This window comes from Giraffa tippelskirchi, chromosome 12 (genome assembly GCF_054371585.1).
Source record: "Giraffa tippelskirchi isolate mGirTip1 chromosome 12, T2T-mGirTip1v1.2.pri, whole genome shotgun sequence".
Lineage (NCBI taxonomy): Eukaryota > Metazoa > Chordata > Mammalia > Artiodactyla > Giraffidae > Giraffa > Giraffa tippelskirchi.
In genome coordinates this window covers 1,177,622-1,191,471 of record NC_137286.1, presented here as the reverse complement: position 1 = coordinate 1,191,471, position 13,850 = coordinate 1,177,622, and the positions used below count along the sequence as shown (strand labels likewise).

At 58.7% G+C, this 13,850-nt stretch overlaps 1 protein-coding gene across 4 annotated transcripts; it reads left to right on the top strand.

Annotated features, from left to right (window-relative positions):
* Positions 1 to 5,614: 5,614 nt before the first annotated feature.
* On the top strand, positions 5,615 to 10,637 carry SIVA1 (SIVA1 apoptosis inducing factor). 4 transcript variants are annotated; one of them, XR_014071420.1, is made up of 4 exons: positions 5,615 to 5,780; positions 7,782 to 7,976; positions 8,653 to 8,949; positions 9,627 to 10,637. XR_014071420.1 is itself a non-coding variant. In XM_081550790.1 (4 exons), exons 1-4 carry the CDS (start codon positions 5,663 to 5,665, stop codon positions 10,511 to 10,513), a joined length of 531 nt encoding a protein of 176 aa, XP_081406916.1. In that variant the 5' UTR covers positions 5,615 to 5,662; the 3' UTR covers positions 10,514 to 10,637. The 4 variants fall into 4 exon arrangements, 2 of the variants coding, with proteins under 2 accessions (XP_081406916.1, XP_081406917.1); XR_014071419.1 differs by having other exon boundaries at positions 8,653 to 9,040; positions 9,696 to 10,637; XM_081550790.1 differs by having other exon boundaries at positions 8,653 to 8,809; positions 10,453 to 10,637.
* The last annotated feature ends 3,213 nt before the right edge of the window (positions 10,638 to 13,850 follow it).

Genomic DNA, 13,850 nt, shown 5'->3' with positions numbered 1-13,850 from the left:
TCACCTGGTGCCCTCTCTGCTTGGCACCAGCAGACCCCCAGGCAGAGGGGCTTACCCTGGTCTCACCTGAGTGTGTGGGGAAAAGACAAGAAAGCGATTTGAGGACGTTGCTTCGTGACGTGTGTTTTCAGGCCCTTGGAAAAGCTGCTGTTTTGCTCAGAAGGTCAAAGATCATTACCCTGCCACTGAGCAATTCCACTGCTAGGCACTGACCCATGAATGTCCAGAAAAAGCCCTAGATGAGCATGTTCAGAGCAGCTGCCTTCATCAGAGCCGAAACCCGGCACAGCCCATGTGCCTGCCCACAGGTCAACGAACTGGGGTCCATCTCCACACGGAACGCACTCAGCAACAGAAGGAGGAGACCACTGGGGCGCGGGGCCCTGGACGGTCTCGGAGTCAGCCCGTAGAGGGGGAAAGCCAGACGCGAAAGGGCCAGCGCGGAGTGAGCCTACCCTGCAGGGGGGAATGCAGAGCAACGATCGCTTCTGCCGGGGGCGGGGAGGGGCCACGGGTCACCATGGGAACGTGTGAAACTGGACACATTGACCATCCAGGCATTCCAGTGGACGTAAGTACACACGACTGCACTATCAGTAAACTATTTCCCAATCTAAAAGTCACTCAAAGTAATACAACCGTGCTACACAACTGAGATGATAATTACTCAGAATTTTAGGACCCGGGGGAAACTGTGATTAAACAGTTTAGCGAAAACATTTCCGGCTGGCCCTGCCCCTCGGCATTTGTCAGAGGGGAACTTTGCTGCACTTCTGGGAAAATACAAAACATGTTCCTTCCTCATCTGACGTGTATTCAATTCCAGGACGCCCAACTTTCTAAGATCAAATTATACCATTCCACAAATGCTTTGCAGGAGTTTGGTTCCCGGCCAGCCAGTTTTCCTGGGGTATCCCCCCACCCCAGGCAAGGTAGGTCTCCTTACTCTGCTTCCACGGCCCCCTATAATTCTCCTTTGGTAACATTTGTCCCACCAGAGGACAGGGACTCGGTTGGCTCTGCCCAGCACCACCCCCGAGGGCCTAGCACAGAGGGTGGCACCAGTTATGGGCTAGATTGTGTCCCCCTGGAATTCACACGTGGACACCTCAACTCCTAGCACCTCAGACTGACTGTATTTGGAGGTAAGGACTTAAAAAGAATTATCAATCATGTGATTGCTGTTCTTATTCAGTCGCTGAGTTGTGTCTGACTCTTTGCAACCCCATAGACTTCAGCACGCCAGGCTTCTCTATCCTTCATCATCTCCTGGGGTTTGAGAAAACTCATGTCCATTGAATCAGTGACGCCATCCAACCATCTCATCCTCTGTCACCCCCTTCTCCTCCTCTCAATCTTCCCAGCATCAGAGTCTTTTCCAATGAGTCAGCTCTTCACATCAGGTCGCCAAAGTATTGAAGCTTCAGCTTCAGCATCAGTCCTTTCAATGAATATTCAGGGTTGATTTCCTTTAGGATTGACTGATTTGATCTCCTTGCAGCCCAAGGGACTCTCAGGAGTCTTCCCCAGCACCACAGTTCAAAAGCATCAGTTCTTTCATTCTCAGCCTTCTTTCTGGTCCAGCTCGCACATCCATACATGACTACTGGAAAAACCATAGCTTTGCCTATATGGACCTTTGTTGGCAAAGTGACGTCTCTACTTTTTAATACACTGTCTAGGTTGGTCATAGCATTTCTTCCAAGGAGCAAGCATCTTTTAATTTCATGGTTGTGCTCACTGTCTGCTGTGATTTTGGAGCCCAAGTAAATAAAATCTGCTACTGTCTCCATTTTTTTCCCATCTCTTTGCCATGAAGTGATGGAACCACATGCCATGATCTTAGTTTTTTGAATGTTGAGTGTTAAGCCATCTTTTTCACTCTCCTCTTCAACCTTCATCAAGAGGCTCTTTAGTTCCTCTTCAATCTCTGCCATAAGGGTGGTGTCATCTGCATATCTGAGGTTGTTGATATTTCTCCTGGCAATCTTAATTCCAGCTTGTGATTCATCCAGCCCAGCATTTCACATGATGTACTCTACTAAAAAAGCCTCTTGATGACAGTGAAAGAGGAGAGTGAAAAAGTTGGCTTAAAGCTCAACATTCAGAAAACTAAGATCATGGCATCTGGTCCCATCACTTCATGGCAAATAGATGGGGAGTGGAAACAGTGACAGACTTTATTTGGGGGGGCTCCAAAATCACTGCAGATTGTGACTGCAGCCATGAAATTAAAAGGCGCTTGCTCCTTGGAAGAAGGACCAACCTAGACAGCATCTTAAAAAGCAGAGACATTACTTTGCCAACAAAGGTCTGTCTAGTCAAAGCTATGGTTTTTCCAGTAGTCATGTATAGATGTGAGAGTTGGACCATAAAGAAAGCTGAGCGCCGAAGAACTGATGCTTTTAAACTGTGGTGTTGGAGAAGACTAATCAGAGTCCCATGGACAGCAAGGAGATCCAAGCAGTCCATCCTAAAGGAAATCAGTCCTGAATGTCCATTGGAAGGACTGCTGCTGAAGCTGAAACTCCAATACTTTGGCCACCTCATGTGAAGAGCTGACTCACTGGAAAAGACCCTGATGCTGGGAAAGATTGAGGGAAGAGAAGGGGACAACAGAGGATGAGATGGTTGGATGGCATCACCAACTCAATGGACAGGAGTTTGAGGAAACTCCAGGAGTTGGTGATGGACAGGGAAGCCTGGCATGCTGCAGTCCATGGGGTCGCAAAGAGTCAGACACAACTGAGTGACTGAACTGAACTGAACTGAACTATGCATGTAAGTTAAATAAGCAGGGTGACAATATACAGCCTTAATGTACTCCTTTCCCTATTTGGAAGCAGTCTGTTGTTCCATTTCCAGTTCTAACTGTTGCTTCTTGACCTGCATACAGGTTTCTCAGGAGGCAGGTAGAATGGTCTGGTATTCCCATCTCTTTAAGAATTTTCCAGTTTGTTGTGATCCACGGAGCCAAAGGCTTTAGTGTAGTCAGTGAAGCAGAAGTAGTTTTTCTGGAATTCTCTTGCTTTTTCTATGATCCAACATATATCAAGATATAATTGATACAGAACAAGTAATTGGCACATATAATGCACACCTTAATTATACGCTGTTGACCTACAACAATGAAAGAGACCAGCAAAATGGGTTTATTCGGAAACAGCAAGAGTTGCAATTTGGAACATGCAATCTATGGCAAACCACAGGCAAGTCTGGAGAATAAAGAAGAGGAAATTCTTTAATAGAGGAGAAGGGAGGATTAGGAGGGGCCGTCTAAGCAAAGAGTCCACTGGTGAAAACTGAGAGTTTGGCATGTAAGTGGACTTTCACTGGCTGGCTTGTTGCCAGGAGTGGAAAAATTCTTCTTTCCTCCTCCGATTAGTAAAGTAACGCAAGGTACTCTCTTCCTACTGGGTCTGCAATTAATGTCGTGTGGCAGGGTGTGCTTGGCTTCCCAGGTGGCTCAGTGGGTAAAGAACCTGCCTGCAATGCAGGAGATGCCAGAGATATAGGTTTAATTCCTGGGTCGGGAAGTCCCCTGGAGGAGCGCATGGCGAACCACTCCAGGATTCTTGCCTGGAGAATCCCATGGACAGAGGAGCCTGTTAGGCTACAGTCCATGGGTCGCAACGAGTCTGAAGGCTGAGCACACAGCACACACACAGGGTGTGCTTGCTCCCTCTTCTGGCCTCCTGACTCCAGTTTATTTTTTTAATTTTTGACCATGCCGCTTGTGGGACCTCAGTTCCCTGACCAGGGATTGAACCACCAACCCTTGGCAGTGAAAATGCACAGTCCTGACCCCTGGACCGCCAGGGAATTCTCTCTGACTCCATCATGTTTTATTTAAATATCGATTTATCTGTCTGGCTGTGCTGGGCCTTAGTTGCAGCACACGCGATCTTAGTTGCAGCATGCTTGAACTCTTGGTTGCATGTGGGATCTAGTTCCCCAACCAGGGCTCAAAGCCAGGCCCCTACACTGAGAGCCTGGAATCTTCACCACTGGACCACTAGGCGAGTCCCTCTGACTCCATTTTAAACAAGGTTTCTGTTTCTTCATTTTTATAACATTAAGGTGTACAATGTGATGATTTCATACACATACATATTGCAAACCATGATAAGGTGAGATAATACATCCTTCACCTCCTATAATTACCATTTGGCTGTTTTTGTTATGATGAGTACATTTAGGATCTACCTTTGGGAACTTGCAAGTACATAATACTTGTTAACTATAGCCACTGTGCTGTACATTATTAGAACCCTGGAACTGCTCCACCTTATAGCTGAAGCCTGTACCCTCAGAGCGTCAGCTCTCCACTTGCCCCCTTCTAGGCGGGTCAGTGTCCAGGGCTGTGACGTGCCTCATGTGGGGCGTGTCCTGTCAGACTGAGGCCCTCGGCTTGGTCGCCAGAAATCCAGGCTCCAGAGGAAGACGCTGGATGGCCCCTGGGCCAGCAGGTAGGGCGAGGGCCAGGCAGGCAGGCAGCCGGCAGAGGCCTGGGTGGGGCTGGAGCCTCCCTGCTGGGCCGGAGCCCCACATCACCTCAGGCCCGCTCCAAACGACGCAGCAGGGCCCAGGACGGCCCAGTGTCAGGCACTCGCCACTTGTGAAGGCGCGACGTTCCTCCAAACTAAGAAAAGTTGGCCCAGGGCCCTGAGCTCGACTCCGGTGCCAGCCCGGACGGGAGGGGCGCCGGGGGAGGATGGACTCGTGGACACGCGCGGCCGAGTCCCTTCGCCGTTCACCGAAATTCCACAGCACTGTTAGTCAGCTATACCCCAGTACAAAACGTCTCTGGGCTTAAAAATAAATAAAGGAAGGGAAGTCGCTCAGTCGTGTCCGACTCTTTGCGACCCCATGGCCTGTAGCCTACCAGGCTCCTCTGTCCATGGGATTCTCCAGGCAAGAATACTGGAGTGGTTTGCCATTTCCTTCTCCAAAAAAAAAAAAATAAATAAAAATAAATACAAAAAAGTGAATCCTCCTCAGACCACTGGTGATTTAAAGGAAGACATATAACGAGTTTCCAGAGTTATACCTATGCCTGATTCATGTTGATGTTTAACAGAAAACAACGAAATTCTGTAAAGCAATTATCCTTCAATTAAAAAATAAATAAATAAATAAATAAAAATTAAAAAAAAATAAATTAATTTTTTTTTTTTAAAAAAAGAAAGAGTTGTTCGAGGACCAAAAAACAGCCAATACGCTCGCCTTTTTCGCGCCGCCTCATACGAGTCTCGCCCCCTCAGACGAGTCCCGCCCCCAAGTCGTCTCTGGCCTATCACGGGCAGCATGTCTTACGAGTCCCGCCCCCACGTAGTCCCCAGCCTATCCCGCGGCGCTTTCGCACCACACCGCCTTCCTATTTCCTTGCCCGAGGAGCTCCCGCTCTGACCCTTGACCTCTCCCCGGACTTTCCCGCGCCTCTGAGTCCCGCCTCCCAGAGCAAGAGCCCCTCCCCCTCCCTCGCCCTGGGCCTATCCCGCGTCGCGCCGCACGCGAGCCCCGCCCCATCTTCTTCCCAGGCCTATCCCGTGTCGCGCCGCGTACTAGTCCCGCCCCCGCTCCGCGCCGGGTTGGCGCGCTGCTGTGACGTCACAGGCAAGAGAGGCGCGGCGGCCAGGCGGAGCCGCTCCGGGCTGCGGCCATGCCCAAGCGGGGCTGCCCCTTCGCCGATGCGGCCCCGCTACAACTCAAAGTGCGTGTCGGCCAGAGAGAGCTGAGTCGCGGTGTGTGCGCCGAACGCCTCACGCGAGAGATTTTCGGTGAGTGCGGCGAAGCGGCGCTGGGCGGGGGGGTGTCCCCGCTGGCCGCGCCCCCTGAAGCCGGGGCCCGTGTTGCCCGCCGTCTGACCGGGCTTAGGAGCTGTGAGTAGGACGGCGTGAATGCTCCCGCGTCCACGACCTGCCCCTTCCCCACCTCCCGAAATGGACGGCTTCTGCTTGGGGCCGAGTCGGGGCTCGATCCTGCGGGAATACTGGACTCACAGGAGCCCGCTCTGATCTGACCAGCCCAGCGAGAGGCCTTCGTGTCCCGCCTCCCGAGACTCGTCCCGGTGGGAAAGCCGGCAGAGGCACCCCTTTTAACCCGAGAGGCTTGTATGGAGCGCGCCCTCCTTGCCAGGCGGTGCCGCTGCGGGTGACCCTGCCTCCCGTCTGCTGGGAGGCCAGTCGAAGGAGGACTCTCCAGAGGGACAGGCACGGGTCACCGAAGGACCACCTGCAGGCTGTCAGGTCTCCTGGAGGAACAGAGTCAAAGCCAGATCCTGCGGGGTTAGGCAGACAGAGAGGGAAAGGAAGGAAATTCCTGACAGAGGGAACAGCCTGTGCAAAAACCAGGGAGCTGGAGTGTACTGTCCCGCTCAGCGTGGCTGGACTGTCCGGTTGGAGAGATGTGAGGGCCCTGACCTAAGCCTTCTCCTCTGACTTCCTCATGCACAGTTTTGAGTGCATTGATAATACTGATCACGACTTTGGAGGGATTAGCTGGTGATGTAAATGAGCGAAGCCTAGGGTACTTGGGCCAAACTGCAATTGTCGCTCTCTCAGGACATTTCAAAAACGGAAACACTGCAAACAGAAGAAAGGGGTACCCTGGTGGCTCAGACAGTAAAGAATTCTCCTGCAATGAGGGAGACCTGGGTTCGATCCCTGGGTTGGGAAGATCCCCAGGAGGAGGGCATGGCAACCCACTCCAGTATTCTTGCCTGGAGAATTCCATGGACAGAGGAGCCTGGCGGGCTACAGTCCAGGGGGTCGCAAAGAGTCAGACACGACTGAGCGACTAGCACACACACACAGGTCAGTCTAGCTCTTGACCATGATGTCCTGGAGCATTTGCAGAGCTTGTCCCATGCAGGGCCTGTCGGGGAGGGAGTGCTAGGCTCCCTGGACGTTCTCTGAGAAGGGCAGGACATCGTGAGGCTTGTGTAAACTCGTGTAATGATTTCCAAGTCTTTAATTCTGGCCTCTTTATGTTGAACTGGCCACAGGCCCTTGAAGACAAGTGCTAGCCTCACCACATGACCTCCCCCCCGCCCCCAGTCCCATCCCGTTATGAAGGGGGAGACTGGAGGAGGAGGAGCTGGGTGTGGCAGGCTGTCATCACTTCAGTTATCAGTGTGTTTCTGTCCATATCACCCAACGCCAGCAGCTTCTAAGGTCTCCGCTCTGGCTCTGTTGGGACAGGGGAGACAACCACAGGGCATGCCTGGGGCTGGCGCCTAGCATTTGACTTTGCCGAAGTCCATAGTACCCTGATGGAAAGCTGCTGCTCAGGGCTGGGGAGATGTCCGGGTCCCGCAGAGGTCTGGAGAGTTCTGGGGTACCTTGTCAGGAGCCAGTTGTGGCTGTGCCTTTTGCCAGCAGTTCTGCAGCAGCCGAAAGGTTGCAGGCCTGGGGTTGCAGGCTCAGCTGAGTCTCTTGCAGTGCTTTAGTTGGTGATCCACAGTGCAGAGCTTCCTCTGTCAAAGGAGGCCTGCTTGTGGGTTCTGGGGAGGAGATGAACGGAGAGGAGGTAAGGCGACACATTGTGAAAAATGAGCAGAGTGAGGGGATGGGGAGCCCAAGTGGGGCTGCAGGGTGCAGAACCTGGCTGGAGGAGGTGCCTGCTGAGCCCGGGCAGGAGGACAGCCTGGAGCAGCTTGGTCCCGGGTAGCTGGAAGACTGCTCAGAGGAGGTCTCAGCACACACGGCTCTGGGGACAGGCGGCCGCGCAGGGGCTTCCACACCACAGGGGTGTAAGCGTGCAATGCTTGTCCTCCCCAGAGAAGACCAGGCAGCTCCTCTTCCGCGGAGCTCAGGCGTGCATGGATCCTGCGTGGGAGGAAGGCTGCGCCATCGTCCACACGCCAGAGTCCCCGAGGCCCGGCCCCACAGAAGCCCCTCGGGCCGCGCGCGGGCAGATGCTGATTGGGCCCGACGGCCGGCTGACCCGGAGTCGAGCGCAGGCCTCAGAGGCTGGTGAGTAAGGCCGACACAGCCACTTCCCAGGTCTCTGCTGCAGACAGGATGGGGCGGGGGCTCTTCCTCCTGGGCTGGCGTGAGTCTGACGCGAGAGCGGGGCGAATGCCTGGAGGCTCCCACTGCAGGAGGCACTGCCCTCTCTGACGTGTGGGAGCTGTGAGCAGCTCTAACTGTTCGATCAGAAAGGAACAGACACCCCTCTGGGTGGCTCTCGTGGGTGTCCTGCCTGCTTCCCACCTGTAGCTCTCATCTGCATCCCTCTGCAGGGTGCTGTAGCTTCAGACAGTCACGTGCGTCACTGGCTAAAAACTCCCACCCCCTGGGGCCCAGGAGCCCCCCTGTGTTAAGCCAGGACACGGGGACCGCACTTTGAGACCCAGCTGTGAGACGGGCGGGGGATGAAGGCCTGGCAAGTTCTGCTGCAGGTGGTCAGGGGAAGAGCTGGCCCAGGGTTCCGACCTCTGGGTGGTGAGAGTTGCAGGTGGGCCTCATGGAAGCCAGCGGGGATCTCCCCCTGGTGAACGGGTCCAAGCGCCACACTTCTGCACAGGTTGACTAGGGGTGGGTTGGGCGCTGGAGGAGGGTGGCCTGCTGTCCTCTGGGGGGCGAGAGGTGGCCCCCAGCCCCAGGGCTCCCTGTCACTGTTGGGCTGACCGGTGTTTCTTCCACACAGACCCGGCTGGGGCGGCATCGGGAGCGTGCTCGTCGTGTGTGCGGGCCGTGGACGGGAAGGCAGTGTGCGGCCAGTGTGAGCGGGCCCTGTGTGCGCGCTGCGTGCACACCTGCTGCAGCTGCGGAGCCGTGGCCTGCGCCCTGTGTGCCCTCGTGGAGTGAGAGCGGGCCCTGGGGGGGCTCCCCCCGTGGAGTGAGGGCGGGCCCTGGGGGGGCTCCCCCCGTGGAGTGAGAGCGGGCCCTGGGGGGGCTCCCCCCGTGGAGTGAGGGCGGGCCCTGGGGGGGCTCCCCCCGTGGAGTGAGGGCGGGCCCTGGGGGGGCTCCCCTGGTGGAGTGAGAGCGGGCCCTGGGGGGGCTCCCCCCGTGGAGTGAGAGCGGGCCCTGGGGGGGCTCCCCCCGTGGAGTGAGAGCGGGCCCTGGGGGGAGGCTCCCCCGGTGGAGTGAGGGCGGGCCCTGGGGGGGCTCCCCTGGTGGAGTGAGGGCGGGCCCTGGGGGGAGGCTCCCCCGGTGGAGTGAGGGCGGGCCCTGGGGGGGCTCCCCCCGTGGAGTGAGGGCGGGCCCTGGGGGGGCTCCCCCCGTGGAGTGAGAGCGGGCCCTGGGGGGGGCTCCCCTGGTGGAGTGAGAGCGGGCCCTGGGGGGGGCTCCCCCCGTGGAGTGAGGGCGGGCCCTGGGGGGGCTCCCCTGGTGGAGTGAGAGCGGGCCCTGGGGGGGCTCCCCTGGTGGAGTGAGAGCGGGCCCTGGGGGGAGGCTCCCCCGGTGGAGTGAGGGCGGGCCCTGGGGGGGCTCCCCGCGTGGAGTGAGGGCGGGCCCTGGGGGGGGCTCCCCTGGTGGAGTGAGAGCGGGCCCTGGGGGGGCTCCCCCCGTGGAGTGAGGGCGGGCCCTGGGGGGGCTCCCCTGGTGGAGTGAGAGCGGGCCCTGGGGGGAGGCTCCCCTGGTGGAGTGAGGGCGGGCCCTGGGGGGGCTCCCCTGGTGGAGTGAGGGCGGGCCCTGGGGGGGCTCCCCTGGAGTGAGAGCAGGCCCTGGGGGGGCTCCCCCCCCGTGGAGTGAGAGCAGGCTTCCTTGTCCTCCCACCTCCCCCAGCTGCCTGGTCCCCAAACACCCCCAGAGCCCACTGCTCACCTGCCTGCGTCTCGTGTCCGTGACGGGCCGGGCGCCCTGCCCAGTGTGATGAACAGCTGACTTGCTCCAGGTCCCCCTGGAGGCCAGGCCTTGGCCTGCGAGCAGCAGCGTGGGCGCTGGAAGCGGGCATGCTGCCGGCGCCTGGTGACCCCTCAGCCCCCGGCTCCAGCGGGGCTGTGGGCCAGGCTGCTGCTGAGAGCCGGGCCTGGGCTCCTGAGCACGGACGCTTGGCGCCCGCCTGGGGCAGCTGCTGCCTCCCGGCCCATCAGCTCCTTCTCCAGGGTGGTTTCCTGCTGTTCGCTGCATTGCCTCTTCCCTACCCCACTGGCGCCATTGGGGGCCAGTCAGCTTGCCACACGGCTGGGGCCTGCCCGGGGCCGCTCCAGCGAGCGCCCCATACGTCCACCATCACCCCCGTGGGTGGACATCCTCCGGGGCTGCTGTTTGGGGGCTGAGGGGGTCTCCTCGGGGCACCCCTTGTCAGTGGGATCTGCACTCCGGCCTCGCCCCGGGCCCCCAGCCGCCTCCCTCGGGGTGTCCGTCTCCGGGGGCCTGGCCGTGGGGGCTCGGCCGCCTGGGGCGCAGGACCTCCTCGTGACTGACTCCGTCTGGGCCGGGCGGGTACGCAGCTCACAGGGACTCAGCCCTAACGCCAGCCCCTCTCCCCTCCGCGGTCTCTCAGCTACGGGGGCGACCTTCACGAGAAAGTGCTGTGCTCCAGCTGCGCCATGTTCGAGGCCTGAGCCCAGGAGCGGACCGCCGCCGGGACTGCCTTACCACGTCGACTGAGGAACCAGGGAGGGTGCCTTTTCTCTTTTGTATTTTGTGCTCCTGACGACCGAAGATAATAAATCATTTATATTTGGACGAGGGGACTCACTTGGCGGCGCTCCTGGGGCCTGTGACCCGCCGACTCCACACGCAGCACCCTGAGCTCTCGGGGGTGGGCCGAGTCACAGACCGTCCCTGAAAGGCTGCCAGACACACTGCCATCCCGGAGTTGGGGCTGGGTTCTGGCCGGGGGTGTGGCCCGTGGGCCCTGAGGGAGGAGGTGGACAGGCGGGCTGCGGGCCAGTTCCCACACACGGACCCCTGCAGCACTGCGGCCCAGGAGGAGCCCGCGGGCGGGCAGCCCCGGCTCCCGGAGAACCTGGCAAAGCGGAGAGGTGCGCTGGAGCGGGCAGCCAGGATACTGGCCAGCTGGAGGGTCCAGTGACCGCGGTTCTAGGGGCTGGGCCAGGGCAGGGTTTGCCGCCATGGGCAGAGCCTGGGACCCCGGGAGCAGGAAGGCTGAGGGCTGCGAGGAGGTGTTAGGTCTCAGAAGGGGGGTCACAAGTGAGTCCCGGGTCTTCTGAGCTGAGAACATTCAGAGGCCACCCTGGCTCAGCCCCGTGAGCGTGGCACAAGCCCCTGGTCGGCGGTCGGCCCCTCCTCAGGGGTCACCTCCGATCGAGTCCTGAGCCTCCGGCCCCACGTCCACCTGCAGACCATGACCCCGGCGAGCACGTGAAGAGAGGCTCAGCACCGCTCATTCACGGTAGGGAGGAGCAGCCTCACCCCCGTCAGGGCGCCCACGGGGATGTGCAGCCCCAGGAGCCTGTGCGTGGCTGTGGACAGCGAGGCGCGGCGGCGTCGGGGCCGCGCCGCAGTGACCCAGCGCTCCCGCCTCCAGCAAACACCCTGCAGGGAAGTGCGCCTGGGCAGCCGCATTCACAGCAGTGCCGTTCACAAGAGGACAGAGGGCCACGTGTCCATCTGGGGGAAAGGGCTAAGCCAACGCCGCCCATCCCTCCAGTGAACAGGGTCTGGCCTTAAAAAGGAAGGAAACCCTGACAGACTATAGGACACATGGACCTGGAGGATGTCGTGCTGAGGGAGGTAGGCTAGCCGCAACAGGACGGTCCTGTGAGTCTGCTCAGAGCCGGGCAGCGGAGGGGTGGGGGCCGGGGGCTGGGCGGAGGCGGGCAGGGAGTGGAAGGGGAACGTTTCTGGAGGTGGTGGCGGTACAACCGCATGAATGCGCTGGATGCCACCAAGCTGGCCGAGGCAGTAAACCTGACGTGTTTTACCCATTAAGGGTATTTAAAATGTTAAGACAGTTGCTGAAAGCAGCGATAATGTATGTTGGGGGTTTTGAACGTGATGGGAGCAAGCTGTGAGCGCAGCACGGAGCCGGGACGTGGAGGTGTGTGATCCGAGGACTATGCGGATCACTGGGTCTGTCTCAAAGGCAGGCTGGTGAGTCAGTTACAGACTGAGGCCCAAGCGCAGCCAGGCATAGCTAGGTCCTCCCTACAGAGAGCACTTGTTGAATTCCTCATGGGATCCTGGGTCCTGGAACTGAAAAGAAAGAGCAGTGGGAAAGCTGATGAAATAGAAATAAGGCATCAAAGAGAGAAAATGGGATGTTAAAGAACAGTCATTAATCCAAAAGGAGGCAGAGAAAGAGGAAAGAGGCCTAAAGAAGCAGCGAGGCGTAGAGGGCAGCACAGTGGTGTTGAGGCTCAGCCACGACTGGACCCGCTGCTGGGGGTGGGCCAAGCCCCCCGAGGGGTGAAGACCCGCAGCCAGCCCCCTGTTGACAAGAAATCCACTTGGAGTACAGAGAGGGGCAAATTCAGAGTGAAAGGGTGGGTGAGTATCTGTTGAACGATGACCCATCTTTGAGCAGACATTCCTTGGCTGGCATCTACTTCAGGGAAGGCCCCGACCCTATGCCATCTCGCCACCCCAGCCTGGCCAGCCCCTCGCTGGGAGCTGCCCGCTGGCCGGCAACACCCAGGGCCTCGTCGGCTGACCCGTGGGTACCCCAGATGCTAAAGGCGCTTCTGTTCCCGCCTCCCTATCCCTCGGGGGGCCGGCCTCGTGAAGGACAGGGTGGGACGTGGGCGGGCATTACGGCCTCCCTTGCAGGCCAGGCTGCCCCGCTGGTCCTCGCTGCCCCGGGGCCACAATTCGCCAGGCCCCTCCAGGTCTGCTGCGGTCTTGCTGGCCAGAAGAGGATGGCCCCATGGAATTTCTCCCAAAGGTGCCAGACTCCCCCCACCCCACCACTCTGCCAGGGAGATGCCTCCACAGCCCCGCCTCCTGGAAGGTCTGGATGTTCTGGGGTCTTCGCCCTTGGTTCATCCCCTCTTGGCCCAACCCACCTGGATGGGACAGAGTAAGGTTGTGGTTGTGTCCATGACCGTGGCCTTGAAGCCTGTCCCAGGCCAAGCAATGTCCCTGAGGCGATCGCCCCGTCTCCCAAGGGGGTCCCGTAGGCAGGAGCAGCTCAAGCCCCTCTCCCTGGGCAGCTGCTCCCCCGCCCCAGCTTCAGCTTTAAAGGCACCCCCGGGTTTCCACACCACATTGGCCATGTCAGGGTACCATTTGCTTGAAGTTTGGGGATAATCGGGTACTGCTGTATTGTCTGATTTCTACCTTTTCCCATTTTTTATGGTGTTAAAACGCACACTTCCTCAAGAGCCTGCTTCCACCTCTCTGGGGCACAGACGTATTTGCAGGAGTGGGGCTGCCGGGCCCCGTGGTGGTTCCAGCTCTGTTTCGAGGAGCCTCCGTACTGTTTTCCATGGGCTGTGCCATGGTGCGTTCCCACCAACAGTGCACAGATTTCCAATCTGAAGCGCGCTTTTGTGTTTCTGAAATCGATCTAAAGCGTGTTTAGCAGGTAACATTCGGCGTTTGTGGTCTCCAAGAGAGCCGCATACGGGATTGAAAGAGCTGAGAGTCTGTCAGAACTGGGCCCTAAGGGACCACCCGCAGAAAGGGGCGGCCCCAGGCCTGGACTGACCTCCCGCACCCCACGCTCCTCTCAGGCACCCCGTCCAGCACCAGCGGGCAGCCACCCCACCCCAAGGAATGCCTTGTCAGGGCCACCTGCCCCGAAGCCTGGAGAAGAGACGCTCCCGCCCCATCCCCAGGCCCAGGCGCCAGCCCCTGTGAATGTCCAGCCCACACCTTCGGGGCCAAGTCCACTAGAAGGGAGAGCCAAGGGCCCGCCCCGCCCTGCAGGAGCCGCGTGGCCCGCCCGGAGGCCGGTGCTGCGCCGCCGGCTTCTCCCTGTGCCCACCAGGTGGC

Excerpts from the sequence above, each read along its gene's own strand:
- SIVA1 (XM_081550790.1), top strand. The coding sequence starts at position 5,663 with ATGCCCAAGCGGGGCTGCCCCTTCGCCGATGCGGCCCCGCTACAACTC. Across the intron at positions 5,781-7,781 it reads CCTCACGCGAGAGATTTTCG|AGAAGACCAGGCAGCTCCTC; the intron begins GTGAGTGCGGCG and ends TGTCCTCCCCAG. Across the intron at positions 7,977-8,652 it reads AGCGCAGGCCTCAGAGGCTG|ACCCGGCTGGGGCGGCATCG; the intron begins GTGAGTAAGGCC and ends TCTTCCACACAG.